This window comes from Pseudophryne corroboree, chromosome 11 (genome assembly GCF_028390025.1).
Source record: "Pseudophryne corroboree isolate aPseCor3 chromosome 11, aPseCor3.hap2, whole genome shotgun sequence".
Classification (NCBI taxonomy): Eukaryota; Metazoa; Chordata; class Amphibia; order Anura; family Myobatrachidae; genus Pseudophryne; species Pseudophryne corroboree.
This window is the reverse complement of record NC_086454.1, coordinates 132194867-132220177: the sequence shown is the minus strand read 5'-3', so window position 1 is coordinate 132220177 and position 25311 is coordinate 132194867. Positions and strand designations below refer to the sequence as shown.

At 46.2% G+C, this 25311-nt stretch overlaps 1 protein-coding gene and 1 pseudogene across 2 annotated transcripts in view; both read right to left on the bottom strand.

Moving 5' to 3' along the window:
* SCYL1 (SCY1 like pseudokinase 1) overlaps positions 1 to 25311 on the bottom strand; it is a 179565-nt gene that overhangs the window by 83665 nt on the left and 70589 nt on the right. For both annotated transcript variants that reach the window (XM_063944813.1, XM_063944814.1), the window contains exons 10-12: positions 23364 to 23519; positions 14414 to 14602; positions 12819 to 12894 (exon numbers count right to left, since the gene is read on the bottom strand). In XM_063944813.1, coding sequence (XP_063800883.1) covers positions 12819 to 12894; positions 14414 to 14602; positions 23364 to 23519 — 421 coding nt within the window. The remainder of the gene's footprint in view (positions 1 to 12818; positions 12895 to 14413; positions 14603 to 23363; positions 23520 to 25311) is intronic.
* On the bottom strand, positions 18218 to 18336 carry LOC134970865 (5S ribosomal RNA; annotated as a pseudogene).

Here is a 25311-nt window from a genome sequence, read left to right as displayed (position 1 = left end):
GGACTACTTCCTGACTTGACCATCTTCCTTGAAACTGCACCCCCTGAGTGACTGCTCCCCAACCTTGGAGGCTTGCGTCTGTGGTTAGCAGAATCCAATTCTGAATCCCAAAATGTCTGCCCTCGATTAGGTGAGAAGTCTGTAGCCAGCACAGAAGGGAGATCCTGGCCTTTGGCGACAGGTGGATCCTCTCGTGCATGTGAAGATGTGATCCGGACCATTTGTCCAACAGATCGAGCTGGAAGGGTCTTGCATGAAACCTGCCATACTGAAGAGCATCACAAGAGGCCACCATTTTCCCCAGAAGGCGAATGCATAGATGCACAGATATCCAGGTTGGCTTCAGGACATCCCAAACCATCGACTGGATAACCAATGCAGTTTCCAATGGAAGAAAAAACTTTTTGCGACTCTGTGTCCAGTATCATTCCCAGAAATAGGTGCCTCCGAGTTGGCTCTAAGTGAGATTTCGGAAGATTTAGAATCCACCCGTGATCTAGGAGTAGTTTGGTTGTGGGACCAATGCTGTCCAACAACCTTTCCCTGGACGGTGCCTTTATCAGAAGACCGTCCAGGTACGGAATTATGTTCACTCCCTGCTTGCATCATCTCTGCCATTACCTTGGTGAACAGCCTCGGTACCGTGGAGAGACCAAATGGCAGGGCCTGGAACTGGTAGTGACAGTCCTGCAGTGCAAACCGTAGATAAACCTGATGAGGCAGCCAGATCGGAATGTGAAGGTACGCCTCCTTGATATGCAGAGACAATAGGAATTTCCCCTCCTCCAGACCCGAGATCACCGCTCTCAGACACTCCATCTTGAATTTGAACACTCGTAAGTATAGGTTGTCAAAGTCAAAAAATATTGCAGTACATACATTACGTACAAACTACACACAGATGGCCTCCACACGTGTACTTGTTTGGCCGTGCGTGCGCATATCCGCAATTTGCGTATGGTCGCTCCCGCGGTCCTGCGCATTAGCGCGTGGTATGAGTATTTACGGCAGAGTTTGTGAACGCATGGAAAGCTATCAAAACACATTACATATTTAATCTAAATAGTGCACAATGTACACATAGTCTCCCTGCATCACATCAGAAAGTAACAGCAGTTTAAATGGTAACAGAACAAAGGGATTCACCTTTACAGGATAGGAGGGGACAGAACAAGGTTATAAGGTGGTGTTTGGTATCCAACTGTAGGGTATTTTAAGGGTAACATTCCGGTGTTGGTTTGAGGAAGATCGCATGTTCCTGCAGATAGTTATGTGCAGGAGCAGAATATAGATAAAAACTGTATTTACTGTACATTATGTATGCGGCGGGAATCCAGAGGAGACCACCCACAAGAGCAGTTGGAACAGACATCGCCCACCTATTCAAACCGACCTATGACCTCTCCTGTACTGTAAATGACCATCCCTGTGTCCAATGGACAAAGAGATTACAGTATCCATTGTGTTATGTTTTGGATGAATTGTAAAAAGAGAGCCTGCAGCAGGCCTGTCAGACACAAGACTCACAAAGTTATCTATTAGATGACCGAGGAACGGACCGGGTAGCGCGGCGAATCCAATCACGTATGTACCATTGAATGTAGCCATTATTCTATTGTATTGTACTGTTTATATTGTAACCCCCTTTCAGCAATAATACGCTGTGGTGTCAGAACCCAGTGGTTTAACTGCAGACTGGTGTCATGTCTTTCTTTCCCTGCTAAGGTTTAAAGTGTAATAGCATCGCACTGCATTGCTGCATAAGGTTTAAAGTGTATTCATTGGGTGTGTACGCGCTGTGTGTACTTTGTACCGTCAGTGCGGCGTTTGTATGCAAAGTCCGTACACGGTACGGGACTTTGTACGCTAACAGCGTAAAAGGTGCGTAGAGTGTGTATTAAGTTTAGAGGCCGCAGCGGCTCCATGGTAAAGTGTATTTAAAGTGTGTATAAGGTATAGCTTTTCATTCCTGTATATAAATCAGCATTCTCAAGGTTCAACGATTATAGATTTAAAATCGGCCTTACCGAACCGTCCGTTTTCGGTACTACAAACAAGTTGGAATAATATCCCTTGTTTTGGAGAGGAGGTGGAACTGGAATAATGACCCGAGTCTGTACCAGTTTTTGAATGGCATCTTGTAAGGTTATACTTGCCTCTTGTGAAACTGGTAAGCCTGATTTGAAGAATCTGTGAGTCCTGAAACTCTAGTCTGTAGCCCTGGGAAATAAGATCTATGACCCAGGGCTCCTGACATGATGTTATCCAGATGTGACTGAAAAACTTTAGTCGGGCTACCACCTGCCAGTCTTCCAGGCATCGCGGTCCACAGTCATGCTGAAGGCTTTGAGGAAGCAGAGCTAGAATTCTGTTCCTGAGAACTGGCAACTGCTGGTTTGCGTGGTTTACCTCTAGCGCCTCTGGTGGCTGTAGAAGAACCTCTGGATTTGCCCTTAAGCTTGGCAGTCCAAAAGGACGGTAGATTAGGTCATGAGTAGGCCTTCCTGGCTGGGAGAGCTGCAGAAGGAAGATACGTGGACTTACCCGCAGTAGCTTTGGAGATCCATTTGTCTAGTTCATCTCCAAATAAGGTCTTTCCTGTGAAGGGTAGGCCTTCCACGCTTTTCCTGGAGTCATCGTCCGTAGTCCACTGGCGTAGCCATAAGCCCCTGCGTGTGGACACTGCCATAGCAGTGGTGCGTGCATTAAGCAAACCTACTTCTTTTATGGCTTCCACCATAAAGTTGGCAGAGTTCTGTATATGTTGCAGGAGTAAAACAATCTCCCTCCTAGATAAGGAATCCAACCCCTCGATTAGGTTACCTGACCATTTAGCAATTCTTTAGTAATCCACGCACATGCTATAGTGGGTCTCTGGGCCACCCCAGCAGTCGTATACAAGGATTTGAGTATAGTCTCAATTTTACGATCAGCCGTGTCTTTCAGGGAGGCTGCACCAGGGACAGGCAACCCTATTTTCCGTGACAGCCTGGATACTGATGCATCCACTATCGGTGGATTTTCCCATTTTTTCCTATCCTCAGGAGAAAAAGGAAAGGATGAGAGTAACCTTTTAGGGATATGAAATTTCCTATCAGGATTAACCCACGGTTCTTCAAACAGGGAATTCAGTTCCTTTGATACAGGAAACGTGACTGAGGAATTTGCAGAACGTCCCTGATAGCTTCTAGAAGAGCCCCTATTCCCTGTGACAGAGCAGCATCCCCCCCCCCCCCCCCACGGAGTCCACCTCCCCCTCCTCCATGTCTGACCCTTGATCATCAGAGTCAGACTGCAGGATATGGGACAGAGTACTTTTTGCAGACAAACGGTAGGGGTGCGAGATGCTGGTTTGGGGACTAAGTCTCTGTTCATAAACTCATCCACAGTCTGTTATAAGTATTGTGTCTCTTTCTCATTGCGGGACAATTTAGTAGAAATATGGGAGATCATTCCTTTAATAGAATCCAGCCATGCTGGTTCAGCTCCGCTAGCCTGGGAAGGTGCACTACACTGAGTACACAGTAGTGAGCCCCCTGGGAAGAGGAAAACTTTGCCGTACATGAAACACACTCGATGCCCGACATATTGTAAATGTGACAGCACACACACACACACACACACACACACACACACACAGGAAAAGGTTAAGAGCACAATTAACCCACAAAGATCCCTTCCAGGGAGAGACAGAGATATATTATGGAGCCAGCACACCACGCCCTTATCGCTAATGCCAAGCTTAGCCGGGTAGCAGACTAAGTACCCATATTGGGGACTTAGTACACTAATAATCGCTCCCCCCCCTGGTACCGCTGAGGTAATCTGGTGTCACTCCGGAGGAGCTGCGCGTCCCTGTCAGTCAGCGTCTGTGTCCACTGCAGAGGGAAAATAGCGCTGGTGAGCTGCTGGATCCGCTCATAGTGAAGTCCCGCCCCCTCAAAGGCACACGGTCTTCCCGCTTTTTTTTATACTGGTTGAGGTAATTTAGTGCTTAAAATGGAGTCCTAACCGTTTTAAGTCAGTGTGGGTACTGTGTACTGAGACTCAGTTCGCCCAATCAGTAGCTGTGCGTCTGCACTGTGTACTGAGTCTGGAGACGCAGTCCGCCCCGGTTACAAGCTGTGCGTCTCGGTACCCTCATGCCGCCATAATGGCCGGCGACCCGCTAATCAGGATGCAGGCTTAGTACTCACTACTCTTCTGGCTCTGTTAGGGGTGGCGGCGTGCTGCGGGAATGTACGCTCGCCGTGGTGGTGCTTGCGAATAGTTCCCTTAGGACCTAGTGTCCTGTCAGCGGGGAACGGGACCATTAACCCTTCAAGAGGTTGGGCCATTTTATCCCCCCCCTCCCCCTAAGTCCCACAAGGCAGGCAGGCTGGTGCCATCCAGTCCTGCCTGAAAATAACAAACAGAAAAATAAATGCAGAAAACTCTTCAGGAGCTTCCATAAGCGTGACCGGGTCCTCCGGGCACATTTTCTAAACTGAGTCTGGTAGGAGGGGCATAGAGGGAGGAGCCAGCCCACATTATCAAATTCTTAGTGCCCATGGCTCCTAGTGGACCAGTCTATACCTCATGGTACTAAATGGATCTCCAGTATCCTCTAGGACGTAAGAGAAACCTTAAATAAACGTCATGGAATAGTCATAGCAACTACAAGAAACACCTAGAGAGTCACTGCGCTTGAACAGAAAATCTTCACCACAATGTCTGGCTGACCCAATCCGTTCACAATCTGTTAATAGACGTCTGGGTTGAGAGACCATCCCAACTGAATGTAGAGGTAATCTGCCTCAAAGTTTTCTACACCTGAATGATTACTGCCAATATTGTGGAAACACTGTCTTGTCAAGTACTTGCCCTTGGTGGTCGCACTCATTTTATCTTCAATGTTTAATGTATATGTTACCTAGTTGGTGCTAGCAGACTGAATCCTTTGGAGCTTTCAAGAGGAGAAGTACCTGGTCTAATGTGCTTAGTACAGTCCTTAGTTCTAGGACACGGATCAGAAGCTCAGAATTGGCTGGGAAACACAGATCCTGAAATAAATAGTGCCCCCCCAACCCTGATGCCAGCTTGATATCAGTCTTTTACAATAGTCCAAATCTATAAGGCAAGATGGTAACCTAAATCTAGCAGACAAATAATGTCCTGTTTGTTTTAACAATGGTGCAACTTGTTTCGAAGAGTTTGATCTGGAACACCCTTGAATGAAGCCTGGCAAACTGCAGGGCTTATACAGTTAAAACCATCTTCTCCAAAACTATCATAGAGAAATTAATTTACGTCTGCATGAGAGTCAATCGACACATTAATAGTGTTTGCAAAGAGTCTTATCTTGTCCTCTGGAAAAACAGTTTCTGCAGTTGAGTGTGAAGTAGAATTTCCAGAAACATATGCCACTGGGAAGGGAATAGATTGAATTTCTTTAAACTGAAAGTCCAACCACAAGCTTCTAGAATATGTGAAGCTTCTAGAATATGTGACACCTACTAGTAATGTTTCTGAAGCAAATGAGATAATTGGCACACAACCCCCCCCCCCCAATTCATAGATCCAGAATATTGAAGTCATCGATATCAGTCTCAGATTAGAACAGATTACTAAACATCCTTTTTATCCATGGATACTAGTAACGCATCCAGCTCCATTCCATCTTGAACTTGTCCACATAGGCGCTGATGAACTTGGGGGTCAAAATGGGCCAAAATAACCCATTTTACTTTGGGACCAAAAATAAGTTTGAATAGCCTGTCCCCCTCTGTTCTAATGGAACCAGAATTATTATGATTGTAGAAGATCCCATTTTTCAGAATATCCTTTTTTTAAAAAAAACTAAAGTGTGAATAATCTATGAGAAATCTTAAAGTTTCTTTCACATTTGGTCTAGGCTTAACACAGTGACAAATACAAAAAGAGTAGTGCAGGCTGGTATAACATCTGCCACATTTCAATGAAGCCTCCCCTACCCCTCAGGGTGGGTGCCAAAAATCCTCTTTACACCAAAAACCAGGGTCTCTGGCTACACAAACATAAGATTTGTAAAATGTAGGGAGAGCATGGACAGATGACTAGGTGGCTATTTTGCATCACAGCTCCACAAAAGGCACAGTGTTGCAATATGGTAGAATAAGCTATCAGGTATCATAAATCAGGGCACGAGCCCCTTCTGAAACATGCACTTGTTGGATTGTGCACTGTGTTTGGTCACTGGCCAACCTCACTTGTGTGCATCATGGAACACCAAAAGGCAGTCCATTCTTACAGAATTCTCCAGATCTGTCCACGTAGAATTGCATGCCTCAAAAACACAACAAGACGACCAAGAAATCTGCACTGCCAGAAGCCATGTCATGGCTTACAGCCATAATCACAATCTTTTAAGATGAAACTGCAGACCTTCATTTGGTTGAAATGAAGATGTAGTGGTATGGAGCAAAAAGTAGACTTACCATGGTTAACTCTCTTTCTGAGAGGTACATTGGGTATCACAGGGAAACATTGGGGTGTACAGTGGATCTTGATCCAGAGGCACCAACAGGCTAAAGCTTTAGGCTGTCCCAGGATGCATTGGGGCCTCCTCTATAACCCCGCCTCCAGGCACTGTGAGCTCAGTTTCGTTAACCAGTCCAATGCAGGAGCAGGCAAGGAGAAGGCTGGTGTTAGTCACATAGAACCACATTCTCATGACAGGAGAAGGGACCAGTGGCTAATGCCATACAAACCCATAGAAGCTTGGTGCGTCAGGGTGGGCGCCCTATGGAACACAATGTACTTCTCAGAAGGAGTTAACCATGGTAAGTCTACCATAACTCTCCTTTCTTGCAGCAGGGTACACCGTGTTCCACAGAGAAACATCAGGGATGTCCTAAAGCAGTTCCTCAAGGAAGGGGACGCGCCTTAGCAGATATGAGAACACGGCGTCCAAAGGAAGCATCCTGGAAGGCGGAAGTATCAAAGGCATAGAACCTAATGACCGTGTTCACGGAGGACCACATAGCCGCCTTGCACAATTGTTCTGTGGACGCGCCACAGCGGGCCGCCCAAGAAGGTCCAACAGACAGAGTATAATGGGCTTTAACAGCAGCAGGAGCTGGGAGACCAGCCTGCGCATAAGCTTGTGCAATCACCATTCTTATCCATCTGGCCAAGGTTTGCTTATTCGCAGGCCAGCCACGTTTGTGGAAATCAAAACAGGACTAAAAGGGAATCTGACCTCCTGATAGAGGCAGTCCTCTCCACATAGATACGTAGAGCCCGTACCACATCCAAAGACCGCTCTTTGGAGGACAAATCAGAAGAGATGAAGGCCGGAACCACAATCTCTTGGTTAAGGTGAAAAGATGAGACCACCTTAGGCAAATAACCTGGGCGAGTTCTAGGAACTGCTCGGTCACGATGAAATATCAGAAAGGGTGCACCTAAGTCCGACACCCTTCTAGCAGAGGCAATAGCCAGTAAAAACAAGATCTTTGCCGTGAGCCATTTAAGGTCCACCATCTCAAGAGGTTCAAGTGGAGACTCTTGCAGGGTATTCAGGACAACAGACAGATCCCATGGAGCCACAGGAGGGACACAGGGAGGCTGAATCTGTAAGACATCCTGAGTGAATGTATGAACGTCAGGTATAGATACAATTTTTCTCTGAAACCATACCGACAAGGCAGATATGTGAACCTTGAGGGAGGCCAGATGAAGGCCTAAGTCCAGGTCTTGTTGCAGAAAAGCCAGAATTCTGGAAGTTAAGAATTATGATGCATACAGATTCAGATCAGTATATCAGGTGAAGTAAGAATTCCAGACCCTGTAATAAATCCGGGCAGATGCCGGTTTGCGGGCTTTCAACATAGTTTGGATGACCGCCTCAGAGAATCCTTTGGCACTCAGGAGTGATGCCTCAAGAGCCACGCCGTCAAAGCCATTTTGGCCAGTTCCGGATAAAGACAAGGGCCTTGTACAAGGAGGCGGTCTGGGCGCTGAGGAAGTAGAAGAGGACGCTCTGTTGATAGACCCTGCAGGTCTAAGAACCAATGCCGTCTGGGCTACGCTGGAACGACTAGAAGTAGAAATTCTTCTTGTTTGAACTTCCGCAGGACCCTGGGCAGCAGTGACACTGGAGGGAAAATGTAGGGCAGCCGAAAGTTCCATGGAATTGCTAGTGCGTCCACGAACGCTGATTGAGGATCCCTGGTCCTTGATCCGAAGACCGGAACCTTGTGATTGTGTAGAGACGCCATCAGGTCTACATCTGGAAGCCCCCCTTGTCAAGTAGGAGTTGAAAGACTTCTGGATGAAGACTCCACTCTCCGGCGTGCACGTCCTGGCGACTGAGGAAGTCAGCTTCCCAGTTTAGGATGCCCGGAATGAACACAGCCGATATTGCTGGCAGATGGCGTTCCGCCCAACAAAGGATTTTTGACACTTCTATCATAGCCATGCGGCTTCAAGTGCTGCCTTGCCTTGATGGTTTATGTATGCCACCGTAGTGGCATTGTCTGACCGTACAAGATCCGGCCTGTTCTGTACGAGAGGCAGGGCGAGAGTCAATGCATTAAACACTGCCCGCAACTCCAGAATATTTATTGGGCGGAGTGACTCCTCCTTGGTCCAGCGACCATGAAAAGTGTGTTGCTCCCACACCGCACCCCATCCCCTCAGACTGGCATCCGTTGTCAGCAGGACCCAGTCAGGAAACCAGAAGGGACGGCCCCTGCTCAATTGTTGGTCCTGTAGCCACCAGGTCAGCGACAGACGAACTTTCGGAGTCTAAGTGATCATGTGAGATCTGATCCGATGAGGTAGGCCGTCCCATTTGGAAAGGATTAACCTCTGCAGAGGGCGCGGATGAAATTGAGCGTACACTACTGTGTCGAATGCTGACACCATCAGGCCAAGTACTTGCATCGCCAAGTGTCTCGACACTCTGGGGTGACAAAGGAAGCATCTTACGCTGTCCTGAAGCCTCAAGACTTTTTCTGGAGACAGAAACTGTCGTTGGCTGTGTGTGTCCAGGAGTGCAACAGGTGCACCATGCTCTGAGCTGGGACCAGCAAGGATTTCCTCCAATTGATGAGCCACCCGTAGGCTTGTAGGAAGCTTACCATCAGTTGCAGATGACTGAGGAGGACATCGTGGGAGTTTGCCAGAATCAGCAAGTCGTCCAGGTACGCCAGTATTCTGACTCCCTCGAGATGGAGATGGGCCGTCATTACGGCCATGACCTTGGTGAAGATCCGAGGAGCCGTAGCCAGTCCAAATGGCAGAGCCTGGAACAGATAGTGGATGTTGCCAATAGCAAACCGCAGATACTGCTGATGCGACATAACAATAGGTATATGCAGGTACGCATCCTGTATATCCAGGGATACCATATACTGTAGTTTCCGGGTTCCATCGCCAGTACAATTGAGCGCAGTGTTTCCATATGGAACTTGGACACTCTCACAAACTTGTTCAATGATTTGAGGTTGAGTATAGGCCGGAAAGACCCATTGGGTTATGGAACTAGAAACAGGGTTGAGTAGTAACCTCTGCCTCTCTAGGACAGAGGTACCGGCACTACCTCTCCTGTATTCAGGAGAGAACTCACAACCTTTTGCAGAGCTTGCGCCTTTAACGGATCTGAAGGGATAATTGTGGGGCAAAACTGGCAAGGTGGGTGTCTCTTGAAGGAGACTGCGTACCCATGAGAGACAACGTCCTGCACCCATACGTCTGAAGTGGTCTTTAACCAGACCTGGCTGAACTGCAGAAGATGGCCTCCCACCCTGGGGTCCACCAGGGGAAGGCACACCCAGTCATGTGGCAGGCTTGTCTTGTTGAGAAGCAGGCTGACGGGCCGCCCTGGACTGCTTTGCCTTGGGCTTAGTGGTTTTTGGAACACGAGATTGTCTCGGGTAAGCCTGACCTTTTGCTTTCCCTTGAGGCTGAAAGGAACGAAAAGTGGTACCTTTAGCCTTATGTGCAGAAGCATTAGTATTTGGGAGAAAGGCAGTCTTAGAAGCCGCCAATTCAGACACAATTTTATTTAGGTCTTCCCCAAACAAAATGTCCCCCTTAAAGGGGGGTACCTCCAAAGTATTTTGGAGTCTAGGTCCACCTTCCATGACCTTAAACACAGGATACGGCGAGCCATGACAGATGTAGTCAGCGCCTCGGCTGCCAAAACACCCGCCTCAGAGGACGCTTCCTGAATGTTAATAGGCGGTGGTGGTAATGTGAGACAGGTATTGTCTGGCACTGTCCGATATATCCTCGGGCAGGTTTTCCTCTAATGCCTAACCCATGCTTCAATTCCTTTTGCAGCCCAAGAGGCCACAATAGTGGGTCTATGTACAACACCTGTAAGGTAGTAAATAGATTTCAGGCATCCCTCCACACGCTTATTTGTCGGTTCCTTTAGTGAAGTGACAGTGGTGACAGGCAGAGTGGATGACACCACTAAGCGGGTCACATGAGAATCCACCGGCAATGAATTTTCCCACTTGTTACATAACTCTGCAGGGAGAGGATGGCGAGCCAAGGCCTGTTCAGACAGAGGGAATTTCTTCCCTGGATTAGACCAAAGATCCTGCCTGATGTCCACCAAATGGTCAGAATGGGGTAATAGATTTTTAACCACCTTCTGCCGTTTAAACATATCAGTTTTCTTAGCCACAGTAGTGGAATCCTCATCATCAGTGATTTGTAGGATCTGCTTAATAACAACCACTAGGGCAGAGATATCAATTTGCAAAGGAGAATCCTCGTGAGAAACACCTAATTCAATGTCTGACAGGACAGTTCGTTCCCCCTCCTCTTCAGATGAAACATCTGAGAGATTCGTTGATTGTGAGGAGGAAGCAGTCCGCTTAGATGACCCAGAGACACGGGAGTGACCTGGAGGAGATTTTTGTCTGACCAAAGAATGATTTAATTGCTGTAACTGGTCAGACAAATTTTCCACCCAAGGCGGATTAACCATAGGGACAATTTGTGGCTGTAATGGCACAGGTGGTCCCATAGGGGGCGTATGGCATTTCACCAGAGTACCCAGTAGGTTTGTGATCAGGGTGGATCCTGATTGGGTACAAAAGCTGCGGACTGACTGAGAGATGTATGACACATAGTACACAGACCATCATACAAAACTTCCCCCTCTGGTAAATCTATGGCGCATGCTCTGCATGATACAGGTGCATCCAAAGACTTAATGCCCTTCTTGTTAGACATTGTACACAAATGTAACAGAGCAGATTAGTACGATAAAGCCAGACAGAGTACAATACCTGCGAATAAATCCGTTAGTATGTGACTGGACTAGTATATCTATATATATATATATATATATATATATATATATATATATATATATATATATATATATATATATATATATATATATATATATATATATATATATATATATATATACACATACATACACACACACACAGGTCGGGTGTACTAACACCCCATTTCATAAGGCTCACAGTACCCGGGGTGGAAGTCCAGCATAGGGGAGGTGGCGTTTGACCTGTAGCCACTCCCCCAGCCCAGGACACCATCTACTGCAGATTTTGCCGCCCCGGAGCTGCCTCACACTCACCCTTACTCCCTGACTGAGATGCTGGGTGCCATCTACTAAGCATAGCTGCGGCTTGTCTCCGGAACTGCAGGGCAAGGTCTCCCTTGTAAAGCCGCATGTATACAGCGCTGTGACTTTACAAACACATGAGTATTCTACATGTCTTTATACAGACAGCGTTAGTAAAAAGAAAGTGTACCTATTACAGGATATATTGTACGAGTATTCTGATATATACCTACGGTCTAGGACTGCGCTAGACCGTAGGTATATATCAGAATACTCGCGGTCCGTCTCCTAGACCGCGGCAGGAACGCAATTTAATGGGCGGGTCCCGTCTAGGGGACCCTCTTGCCGCCTCCCCGTAGCAGCCATGCGAACCAGAGCGTCTTTGACAGTGTGCCTAAAGCCGGAGCATCTCCGCCGCAAGTACCCGGGAACAAGCCATGGGAGTATGTAACGCCTGGGAGGTGATGGAGCCGCAGTACTGAAAGTCACACTGACATATCAGGGCTGCACGGTGCAGCCACTCTGTTAAAGTGACCAGGTGCTGCAGGCACCAACTTGAAACTGAGCTCACAGTGCCTGGAGGCGGGGTTATAGAGGAGGCCCCAATGCATCCTGGGACAGCCTAAATCTTTAGCCTGCTGGTGCCTCTGGATCAAGATCCGCTCTGCACCCCGATGATTCCCTGTGGAACAAAATGTACCTTGCTGCAGAAGTACATCTAAATTACCATTATATCTTGGCAATGTGAAGAGGTGTACGATATCTTTTTTTTTTTTTTAATGATGCCTTTTACCAACCAAAGTGAGTGTCCGACTGCCAAAGCAGAAGTCCAGGATAAACCTAGTGTTGTGTCCATGACTGCTTTACCCACACACATCCAGGAAAACACTGTAATGTAGCAATTCATATGCAGATCCAGCTGCAGTCGCACACAGAATATAGCCACGCTGCATATCATTTTAGGATCAGCAGAGTCTGCCTGTGTGTCTTATTCACATAGAGATGCAAGTAAGATGCATTTTCAGGGGGAAAAAATGCACGCAAAGACGTCTGGCATTAGTAAACGTGACTAGAAAGGCTGTTTAACGTGACTGCAGCAACGATGTAGGATGACACAGGCTCTGTATATGTGAAGGGGGAACCCCTTATAAGAACTGGCTGCAGGTGCACTTATAGGATCAGTGCAGTGAGATTTATACATATACACATGCCATTTATTCCAGGCTAGTCTCTCACTTACCAAGCTCAACTAACTGTGCTGGATCCTCTGATATAGATTCCAGTTTATCCAGAAAACTTCTTATTGCCTTGAAAGCCTAAAATGAATGAAGTAACAAATGACACAGGAAAGTTCTCTCACACAGGTACAACGACCAGGCAAGTAAATGTTTCACCCAGGGGCGGAACACTGGGAGACAATGGAGTCATTTGCCACCGTGCTCCTGGCCTGAAGGGGCACTGCCTCCATTGTCTCCCCATTCCGTGTCCTTGCTACTTTAATGAAGAGCCATCACAGTACAATGGTGAGGGCAAGCTTTTGTAGGGGGTGGGTTTCCTTGCCGGTGGAGGATTCAGCAGTGCGGGCATGTGATCCTAGTACAGCCTATCTCCTGCAGGACTACGGAAGCTCTGTGTGTTCATAATTTGTCTCATAGCAGTGTGAACAATATGCAGTATGTTGTATGTGCTACGCGGGGCTGACAGGGCAGCCGTCCGGGAGCCCTCACACATTTCTCCCGGCTCACTCTGCCCCTGCCTGTCCAACTCCCGAGTCCTCGGCAGCAGCCAGCAATGCAATGCAATACAGTGCCGCAATTGTGAATGGGGAAGGGGGCAGGTCAGTGGTGAACTGGCAGGGTGTTAAATGCCCCCCGCGCTGGCCCTACTTTAATCTCCTCGGCCCAGCTGCCGCCACTGAAATACACTGTCACACTTGGCCGCGCACTACCTATTGCCGTAATTAAGCAGCGCGCAGCCACATTACATTACACAGCCCCGGTCTCAACTCATTTTATTCAGATGCCCAGTCCCTGCCATTGACTCCACCCCTCCTCTCTCTGATTAGCTAGACTGCATAACAAATCCTACACTGCTGCTGTGCTTGCCCAGTATGCTGCTCTGATGGGGGCTGCACAGGAGGTGTTACCAGCATGAATAGGTAAGTGATCTCCACAGTTGCTTTCAGTCTAGTCACACACTGTCCTAACAGCACTGCATTCCCCCCACAGCCCACTCCTGTTTCTTCTACCCCTACATGTTTATCTCTCATACCAACAGTCAGTGTCTGCCCCACTCCCCCCTCCCAGTGTGCCTGTGGATGTCTCTCACTGTCTCTGCCTTTGTTTTCCCCCTATATCATTGCCTGACCAATGTGTGCCTCTCCCTACCAATGTGTGCCTCTCCCTACTCATGTCTGCCTCTTCCCGTAACCCATGTGTGTCTCTGCCCATACCACTGAGTGCCTCTGCCCGTAACCCATGTGTGCCTCTGCCCGTACCCATGTGTGTCTCCTTACCCATGTGTGCCTCTGCCATACCCATGTGTTTCTCTGCACGTACCCATGTGTGTCTCTGCCCATAAACTATGTGTGCCTCTGCCCGTACCCATGTGTGTGTCTCCTTACCCATGTGTGCCTCTGCCCCTACCTATGTGTGTACTTGCATTTTTGTATTTTTCGCATAACCATAAGTCAGGTTTAAATTTGTTTTATGAAGTTGAAGTCGGCAGAGGGGGCAAAAACATTTATCTTGCCTCCGGGCAACTGGGATAAAGTTACGCCACTGGTTTCACCTCAGCATTTTGTTAGTGATCGTGATATTCTTTAATTCCTCTCACCTGATCCCGGACACTTTTTTCTTGATCCATTGTGACCCCACATAGCACAGGTAGGATTTTGCCAGCACAGTCAATCATTGAGTAGAAGTTGTGCGTTGCAGCAAAACCAAGAACGCCGGCTGCACGTGAGGGGGAAAATGGATCTTTCGTAGCTCGACTGAAGGCCGATAGTAAGACCCTTTGTCGTGTCTGAAGGATAAACATAAGATTTATAGACTGCACTTTGCTTGTTTGTATTCACAGCTAGTAAAGTAACTTTTCTACATGTTGTCATTTCTGTATCAGCTGGAACAGTTCAATAAGGCGTGCTCTCCCAAAATGGGGTTACAAGCAATATCTAATATAAGCCGCCAACTTTTATTAAGATTTACATGTTTGCTGCTTTAGACTCCATCACCCAAACAGTGTGCGGACAAATAGAATGCCCACTGATTATCATATATTCAGAATATTGTGTGGGAATATTGCACAAATGTAATTCAGTTCTTCATAAACATTTGCTACATTAATAAAATATAATAAAAATTTTATTTATGTAGTGCTCTCTTTCTCCAATTGAACTCAAGGCGCTTAACAGATAGAATATAGGGCAGAATTCAGCACAGGACCTGTTTCAAATGCCCACACAAATATTCGTTATGGTAAAAGTTACCATTGATAATATTATTTCTTCTATTTATTAATATTAATATTAAGTCCACAGGATAACATTGGGATACGTTGACATGACAGTGGATTTGCACCAATCGGTCAAAGCTTTCAGCCTCCCAGCATGCAACGGGCCCCTCCATATATACCACCTCCTGGCTCAGGCAAATCAGTTGTTTTTCCAAAGCTCAAGGCAGGAGCATCATAGAGAGCCCTAATGAGGTGAGAAGAACACACATGCAGAACCTTCCGTACAAGGAAGAGGTTAGTGAGTAAAAGGATCCTCAAATCAGGTGCGTCAGGGTTGGATCCCTGTGGATCCTGTGGGCTTATGAGAAATACCGTTATCAACGGTAAGTTTTACCATAACGAATATTTCTCTGGCAGGGTCCACAGGTTATCCACAGGATAACATTGGTATGTGCCAAAGCAATTTAGTGGTGGAACGCTCCTGAGAGGACAGGAGAATTCTTCGCTCAAATTCAGCGTCCTGAGAGGCAAAGGTATCAAAGGCCTAATGTCTAATGAACTTGTTAATGGAGACCATGTGGCTACCCAACATATTTATTCTGCTGAAGCTCCACGTTGTGCTACCCATAATGTACCTACTGTACCTTACGAGTAGAATGAGCAGAGACATTAGCCGGAACAGGGAGATCAGCTTGAGAGTATGCTTCTAAAATAGTCATCCGAAGCCACTTTGCCAGTGTCTGCTTATCAGCAGGCCATCCTCTCTTGTGAAATCTGTAGAGAACAAAGAGAGTGTCTGTCTTTCTGATGGCACTGGTACGATCCAAGTAGATCCTTAAGGCACGGACTACGTCCAACGATGCATCTCCCGCAGAAAGGTCGGGCCCCTGGAAGGCCGACACTACAATTTTTTGTTAAGGTGGAATTTAGACACCACTTTAGGAAGATACCCAGGTTTGGTTCTAAGAACCACTCTATCTGGATAAAAAAAAAAAATCAGAAATGGAGGGCGACATAACAATGCCTCTAAATCTGACACTCTTCTAACTTAAGCAACATCCAGTAGAAAGAGAACTTTAGCTGTCAACCATTAGAGATCCACTCTTTTTAGTGATTCAAATAGGAAACTTGAAGGGCCTTTAGGACTAAACTTAAGTCCCATGGCACTGTAGGAGGAACAAAAGGAGGTTGAATGTGCAACATTCCCTGGAAAAACACATCCTGCAAGTTGTCAATTTTCTTTTGGAACCATACAGTCAATGCTGACACTTGTTCTCTCAAAGAAGCCACCCATAAACTTTGATGCATTCCTGTTTGAAGGAATGCCAAGACTCTGGAAATTCTGAAAAGGTAAGGGTCAAATTTTTGATGAGTTTTGATTATTTGGTGATAAATGTGCGCTGAGGAAAGTTTCCTTGCTCTGAGCATAGTTTGAATTACCTGTTGTGAGAATCCTCTTGCCTTCAGGACGGAAGTCTCAAGAATCATGCCGTCAAAGACAGTTGATCCAGATTTTTTGTGATAACCAGGACCCTGAGACAGTAGATCTGGACGTTGAAGGAGTAGGAATGGAGCATCCATCGACATCCTCTGCAGATCTGTGTACCAATGTCTTCTGGACCAAGCCGGAGCTTTTAGTAAAACGGGGCGATTGGTGGAAACACATGAGCCAGACGAAAGTTGACAGGTCATCCATAAAGGTCGCTCTGGTATCCTTTGTTCTTGACCCGTATGCGGAAACTTTGTTGTTCTGATAGGACGCCATGAGATCTATCTCCGGTAACCCCTATTGTCTACCAGAGTTTGCAAGATCTTGGGGTGTAAAGCCCAATCGTTTGCATAAATGGCGTGTCGACTGAGAAAATCCGCTTCCCAGTTTAGGACTCCCAGAATGAATACTACGGACAAGGCTGGATAATGAAGTTCTGCCCACCTTAACGCGTGACTTACCTTCTTCATTGTGTTTTGGCTGCGAGTTCCTCCCTAATGGTTGAGGTACGCTATTGACATTGCAATGTCCGAGCGGATTCGAACTGGTTTCATCAGAAGGATATTTTTTGCCTGAATAAATGCCATATATATGGCCCGAAGTTCCAATATATTTATTGTCAGGCAACTTTCTTCCTTGGTCCACTGCCCCTGGAAACAACTCCTTTCTGACACTGCTCCCCCAGCCCTGCAGGCTGGCATCCATTGTCAGAGTTTACCAATCTGATATCCAAAGGAATCTCCCCTTGTCCAGATAGGATGTCTGTAACCACCAGGCTATTGACCTCCTAACTTCCAGAGGAAGACCATAATCTGCACTTTTATTGTCTGATGAAAACCATTCCACTTGGAAAGGATCAGACGTTGCAGATGTATCGAGTGGAACGGAGTATACTCAATCATGTCGAATGTCTACACCATCAAACCCATCACACGCATTACCGCGTAAATGGATACCGTTTGACTGTGTAGAAACTCCTGAATCCTTAAATGAATTTTGGATATTTTGTTCAGAGGTAAAATTACTCTATGAATACCCAATTCCAACACAGCCCCCAAGTGAGTCATCTGTTGTGACGGAAACAGACGACTTTACCCAATTTATGAGCCAACCATATCTCTGTAAAAAACTGTTGTTTGTTGCAGATGACACTAAACAATTCCTGAGACTGCGCAAGGATTAATAAAACGTTGAGGTATGAAAAAAATCCTTATCCCCTGCTAACGGAGATAAGATGCCATTACCACCATAATTTTGGTGAATACCCTGGGAGCTATGGTCAGTCCAAATGGTAGGGCCTGAAACTGAAACTTATGCTGGAGGATAGCAAACCCGAGATAGCGCTGATGAGACAGTGCTATGGGAACATGTAGATAAGCATCCTGGATATCCAGGGATAACATAAAATCATCCAGCTCCATGGGCAAAATAATGGAACGTACAGTCTCCATATGAAACCCGAGGCACCCAAATATACTCGTTCAGTGCTTTGAGATTAAGTATGGGCCAAAACGACCGATTTGGCTTCTGGACTAAAAACTGGTTGCAATAAAAACCTTGTCCTCGTTGTGCAGGAGGAACTGGAATTATCACTCCTGACTGAAGCAACTCCTGAACGGCCTCTTGCAAACCCCTGGTTTTCGTTTCCACTGAAGACGGGCTGGTACAAAACCTTTGATGAGGGTGTTTCTTGGAAACACCTACAGCACCTGGTATTCCCAGGTGGTTTACCATCCAAGTACTAACCAGAACCAACACTGCTTAGCTTCCAAGATCAGATACGATTGGGCATGTCCAGTGTGATGTGGCTGTAGATCATAACCGTGAGATACCGCTTCTTGCACCCAGGCATCTGTAGTAGACTGCTGCCAGATCTGTGCAAACTGAAGAAGTCAGCCTCCCACCCTGGGTTCCCCCAGGTGGAGGCCCACACCATCAGGCTGATGGCTTATCTTCTGATTTGGAAACCGGTCCTCTGATAGTCCAATACCTTTTAGTCTTATCAGACTTGTTGGATTGGGACTGTTTGCCATTACCCTTTACTTTTGCTTTTCCTTGATTCCGAAAGGACCGAAAAGCTGGAACCTAGGCTTGAATTTATATGTGAAAGGAAAACTTCACTTTCTTGGAGTCTGCTTCTGACTCCAAAATACTGTTTCATTCTTTACCAAAAAGAATATCTTCAGTAAACAAGGTTAAGACTACAGAACCTTTCTGATTCTGAGTCAACTTTCAATGTACATAGCCAACCTGCTCTGTGAGCTGCTACTGCTGAAGCTGATGCCTGAGAGGCAATTGTACCCTTATCCAGGGCCGCTTCTCGCTGCCTGTTTGATATGTGCAATATGGGATTTTTGCTCTCTAGATGCCATTGAAAGATCCTCCTTCAATGCATCAGCACAGGCTGCCACTGCTTATGCCATCCAGGCTGAAGCCATGGGTGGTCTAATGATTGCCCAAGACAAGGAAAAAATGTTTTTTAGAAAACCATTGACTCTCCCATCCGTGACATCATTTATTTATGTTGAAAGCAGAAACAATGTAGATTTTTGCACCAATCTGACGAGAGAATCTACTTTGGGAGCCACCTCCCTTTTTTAAACAGTCCCCAGCTGGAAGAGGATAATTGGAATTCCATTTCTTAGAATTCTAACTTCTTACTGGGCGTAACCCAAACCTTGCATAATTTCCATCAGCTGTTTTGGAACGTTTAAACACAGGTGCCTTAGGGGGCCATTCAGAGTTGATCGTAGCAGCCAAATTGTTAGCAGTTGGGCAAAACCATGGGGGTCATTCAGAGTTGATCGCTCACTAGCAACTTTTTGCTGTGCTGCAATCAGATAGTCGCTGCCCATGGGGGAGTGTATTTTCGCTTTCCAAGTGTGCAAACGCTTTTGCAGCTGACGGCACAAAAAAGTTTGTTGCAGTTTCTGAGTAGCTCTGGACTTACTCAGCCGCTGCGATCACTTCAGACTTTTTGGTCCCGGAATTGACGTCAGACACCCATCCTGCAAACGCTTGGACACGCCTGCGTTTCCAAACACTCCCAGAAAAAGGTCAGTTGACACCCATAATCGCCCTCTTTCTGTCAATCACCTTGCTATCGGCTGTGCGAATGGATTCTTCATTAAATCCATCGCCCAGCACTGATCCTATTTGTACCTGTACGATGTGCATACGCATGCGCAGTTTTGCTGAGTTTTAACCTGATCGCAGCGCTGCAAAAAGTTGCTAGCGAGCGATCAACCCGGAATGACCCCCCATGTGCACTGCAGGTGTGGCAGATATAACATTTGAAAGAGAGTTAGATTTGGGTGGGTTATTTTGTTTCTTTGCAGGGTAAATACGGGCTGCTTTATTATTACACTGCAATTTAGATTTCAGTTTGAACACACCACACCCAAATCTAACTCTCTCTGCACGTTATATCTGCCCCCCCCCCCCCCCCCCCTGCAGTGCACATGGTTTCGCCCAACTGCTAACAAATTTGCTGAAAGCGATCAACTCTGAATTAGACCCTTAGTTTTTAACCAAGGCTTTGCTGCCTCTTCTAAGGATAGAATGGCCTACATAGCACTAATTAGCTCAGGTATATCCACTGAGCTAAGACCTTCCTCCAAAGTGTAATAAATCTTCATCCTCCGACGAGTCCTCATCTGAAACATGTGTAGACTGTGAAGATGTTGTATCATGTCTATGTGATTTACTTACCACCGGCCTTTCAGCCTGCTTTTGTTGAGAGGCTGCCAATTGCTGAGGTGGATATGATATACCTCAGGATGAATGTTGCATGTAAGGGTTAATAGGGTAACCTATCCCTGGTATAGGTGCTGGCATTATCTGCTCAGCTATATTGGATAAATGTCTGTGCAAAGTAGCCCATGAGGGTTCAACTAGAACCTGTGCTTTCTTCGATTGTTTAAGAGGCTTCGGTGACAGCTAAAACATTTTGCACATAATCCCTTTTGAACCAAATCCTGAGAGGTTAACCCAGCTTCGCAAGACAAACATGAAATGAGTGTTGGTGCTGCTGTGAAAAGTGTATTTTCCTCACCCTACTGTGTGAGGAAAGTGCATCTTCCTCACGCTCTTAGACATAATAAATAAATCACACACCTGTCAAGTGTTACTACACAATTTGTGACTATAATAAATGTAACAAATTTTAAAGTGACACACAATCCGACCCTACCCTGCTTTGCACCAGCATTGAGGATCGGAATACACAGAAAAACTGACACAATTATAGTAAAGTCAGCAATCACACTAGCAATCAATCACAGGTTATACATTAGTATCATAATCAATATGAGCACATAATCAACTACAAATACATTTCAATAATGTAGGAGAAACATATTTACTGCATTACCTTATACAGGAGTTTAAACGTATTCAGTCGCACAGCGAAAGAAATAGCAGCAATATTTATCAGACTCATATGCATCAGGCACTTATCCAACTATTCATACTCAAGGTAGATAGAGACTTAGTGCTGTGTCACCCGGCTCAGGAGAGTGGAATACAGGGAGACTTTATCCCACTTCCAGGATCGATCAATTACGTTAGCAAACGCTGAGTGGATCCAGATGCTAATAGTGTACACACTCGCCCCGTGAACCTATAGTGAGCACAGACGCCCAAGTGAACACTGATGCACCAGTCACACAGCCGCCTAAGCTGCAATTGGGTCCTTTTACATACACAGTGTCTCAGACGGAAGCAGGAACTCAGGTCATGGCGGGAGACTCGGAGGAAACTGGCCATGAACTTGGGTAAGGGACGACCAACGGAGCGTCTGACCCCCCACTGCGGACATCAACCTTAGGGATCGCATCCTCATAATACCCCCCTGGAGCCTATGATTCCTAAGGCCTAGCGCTGGTGCACCCTAGGTGGCAGCCACTTCAGCGACTGTTTGGTAGTCAACTTCCAATACAGTGCGGCTGTATCAGTGTTCCCCCTCTAAGCAGAACTGATGCTTTACCTTCTCCCCATGCTCCGACCACAGCCTGGTAACATCTGCTGGACTTGCTAGCACATCCGACGAAGACGCCCGCCGCAAAAACATTGTATTCGTGGGCAAGCGTTGTCGCGACCCGGCGGGGAGTTGTTGGAGCGACTCTTTCCAAGATACGTATAAGACGCTTTTTAGAAAGATCGCTCAAAAAAATGGTAAGACTATATAAATAAAATGAAAAAGCTTATGGCTGCTAAAAAAAAAAAAAAAAAACAGCAGTCCTTTTGACCACTGTCCAGCTCCTGCCGCACCAAACGAAAAACTGATTTGCCTGAGCTAGGAAGCGGGATATATGGACGGGCCCGTTGCATACTGGGAGGCCAAAAGCTTTGACCGATTGGTGCAAATCCACTGTCGCGTCATCATATCCCAATGTTATCCAGTGGATAACCTGTGGACCCTGCAGGAGAAATTCCAGATTATCAGGAATGTGTGCAGATGCAGGACCCGTTCTGCACATGTGCAGTACAGGTCCTGTGTGATCGCACGCGTTTGGGGGGGGCGAGGGACAGGAGGCGTTTCCGGGAGTGCAAGGCCAGGGTCTGTGTCTCAGGATGTATACTTCACGGCCTCATAAGGTACCCTGCGGCAGCCAGCCTGTGTAAGCGGAGGCTTGCTTAGCAAGCCGTCTGCGAGAAAGAGACCATCAGCCGCGATGTTGATCCCAGGCTGCAACATCGGTCACAGTGCTGGGATCGCAAATGCAGCAAGGAGGTGTCAGACATCTCCTTCTGCATTTACATTTTCAGTGGACGGATTTGGAAAGCTGTTTGTGTGTGGCTTTGCAAATCAGTCTACTGCTGAAACAGGCCCATAATACAGTACAGAAACAATGAAATACAGAAAAGCTTTTCAGAAAATACAGAGAGCTTATAGATACTAAGTGGACAGTAAGGAAATGCTTGAGCAAACAGTAAAGTATTGAGTCTGTTTTTGAAGGATTCTAGAGTGGGGGCCTCTCGAACTGTGCAGGGAAGCGAGTCAGAGCCATATGGCTAAAAGTCAGACTCCCAGATGGATTACGGGAAATTCTAGGTACTGCTAAAAGTCCATCATCTACAGGTCACGTATGGAATCAGAAGCTGCTTCAGTTACCTAGGGCCCTTTTTTATGTAGGACTTTGAAAGTCAGTAAGCCAATCTTGAAACAGATTCAGCATCTTACAGTCAGTCAGTGGAGGGAGTAGAGAATGGTTGTTATGTGACTGGAACAGGGCTGATTGTTTAAGAGTCTGGCAGCTGTGTTTTGTACCAGCTGTAAGCGGTGCAATTCTTTTGCTAGGAGACCAAGGTAGGGGGCATTGCAGTAGTCTAATTGAGGATGATACAAATGCATGTATTACTGCTGGCAGATCTTTAGAGGGAATTAAGTGCTTGATTTTGGCTATGTTCCTAAGATGAAAGAATGAGGTTTTGATTTTAATAAATGTGTATTATTATCAATGCGAAAAATCATGCTCTGGTTTGTAGTGTATTGCTAATCTGAATTCTTGTATATGCTTGTACAGGCCACAAAATGTCTGCTTCCATTACATAAAGACAATAAGTGCATTTTAACATAATAAAAATATTAAACTAATATTAGCCCTGTAGGATCATTTAACACAGGTTGTAAACACAGAGTCTGACTTTATGCACATGAAGACATTCTGACCACACAAAATTTCCATCTACTTTTTATTGCACACATTAATGTACCTTGTTCTATAAAACCAAAACACAACAACACACAATGCGCCCCTATCTAGGTTACATCTATTATATGACACAGTACACAAAGTACAGTATAAATACAGTCAACTTTGTGGTACAAATTTTACTCACAGCAGGGTTCAGATATGGAGCAATTTTGCCCAAACACACGGTTGTGTTACAGCGAATGGGCCCCTGGTCATCCCGTGCCTGCAGCCGAGCAAAATGCTTCATCAACTCCACATTGAGGTTGTTTTCATTTAACTTGGGAGCCAGGAGCAACATGGACTAGATAAAAGAAAGCAGCATATCAGAAGTGTCTGCCACATAATAACCACAGTAAGGTGGCAAAAATAATTCTGACTTACATTATTATATTATATAACTAACTAACTAACTAACTAACTAACTATCTCTGCACATGCAGTCTGTATAGAACAGGATATGTGATATCGCTACCTCTTAAAACCAGTCCTATAGAGTATACCTAATTCAAACCCTTTTTTCTGAGTCCACTACTTGACCACGGGGTACATAGAGGTCTTATCCACTTTAAAAATATTCAACATAACTTTATTCCTACCTGGTCTAAAACCCCATAATCCAGGGAGCTCAGCTCAGGAGAGAATGCAAGTGAGAGAGAAAAATACAATTTTCTCAGAAAAAAATGGGATTTATGGTCTTACCATGTTAAACCCATTTCTTCACATCCATAGGGGTCACAGGGAACACTGGGAATAGCTTGGAGAGGCAAGTTTGGGCACCAAACAGTTACTACTTTCTTTCCCAGCATGCTCAGGCTCCCTCTCCAACATACCCCGCACACAGCCACCGACCAGCAGTTAAGTAGCAAGCCTGCGACAGGAGCAAGGAAAATGTAAACCGACACACATGCAGACACAATCACAACAGAGTGACCCAAATACCAGCACATAAGAACAACCCCCGCAATCCAGGTGCATCAGGGTGGGCGCCCTGCACCCCCTATGGACCTGAACCAAAAAGGATTTAACAAGGAAAGACAATAAATTCCCATTTTCTTCCTCTATCCACTAGGGGGCACAGTACACACTGAGATGTCCTAAAGTGCCCCCTTTATGGACGGGGACACTCCTGAGCTGCGCCGACAACAGTACGCCCAAAGGCTGTGTCAGAGGACGCAAACGTATCAAACACGTATAAAAGATTCATTGAGTGAGCAGATGACCACGTAGCTGCTTTGCAGATTTGCTCCGCAGAAGCACCACACTCAGCTGCTCAAGATGACCCAGTAAGCAGATGGAATGAGTAGTCACCACCGCAGGGGGAGGAAGAGACGCCATAGAGTAGGCATGGCGAATAGTAAGGCGAAGCCATCTGGCCTGTCTGTTTAAAAGTTGACCAACCACGCTAGGGAATCTGGTAGAGGACAAAGAGGGAATTAGACTTGCGGACATCCCAGGTCCTTTCTACTTAAGTGCGGAGAGCTCTTACCACATCTGCAGGAGCCTCATGCGGAGAAGTGGTCAGAGCAGTGAAAGAGGGAACCACAATCTCTTGGAACCGGGATACCATCTTGGGCAGGTAACCGAAACGAGTGCTGAGAACTGTCCGATCACCATGAAAAATGAGTAAAAGGAGAATGCTAAGATAAGACACTGAAGTCGGACAGCCACCAGGAAGGAACGAATGGCAAGCAAAGAGAGGTCTTCCTCGTACCAACGAAGATCCAACGATTCCAAGGGTTCAAACGGAGCAGACTGTAGAGCCCTGTAGAGAACAAAAGACAAGTCCCATGGAGCCCACAGAGGAACAAACAGTGTAGGACACCCTGTAAAAAGGTCTTCACATCCGGCAACAAGGCAAGTTGGCATTGGAAAAGGACAGACAAGGTGGAGACCTGAACTTTTAAAGATAAGAGACAGAGGGGGTAATTCTGAGTTGATCGCAGCAGGATTTTTGTTAGCAATTGGGCAAAACCATGTGCACTGCAGGTGGTACAGATATAACATGTGCAGAGTGAGTTAGATTTGGGTGGGTTATTTTGTTTCTGTGCAGGGTAAATACTGGCTGCTTTATTTTTATACTGCAATTAGATTGC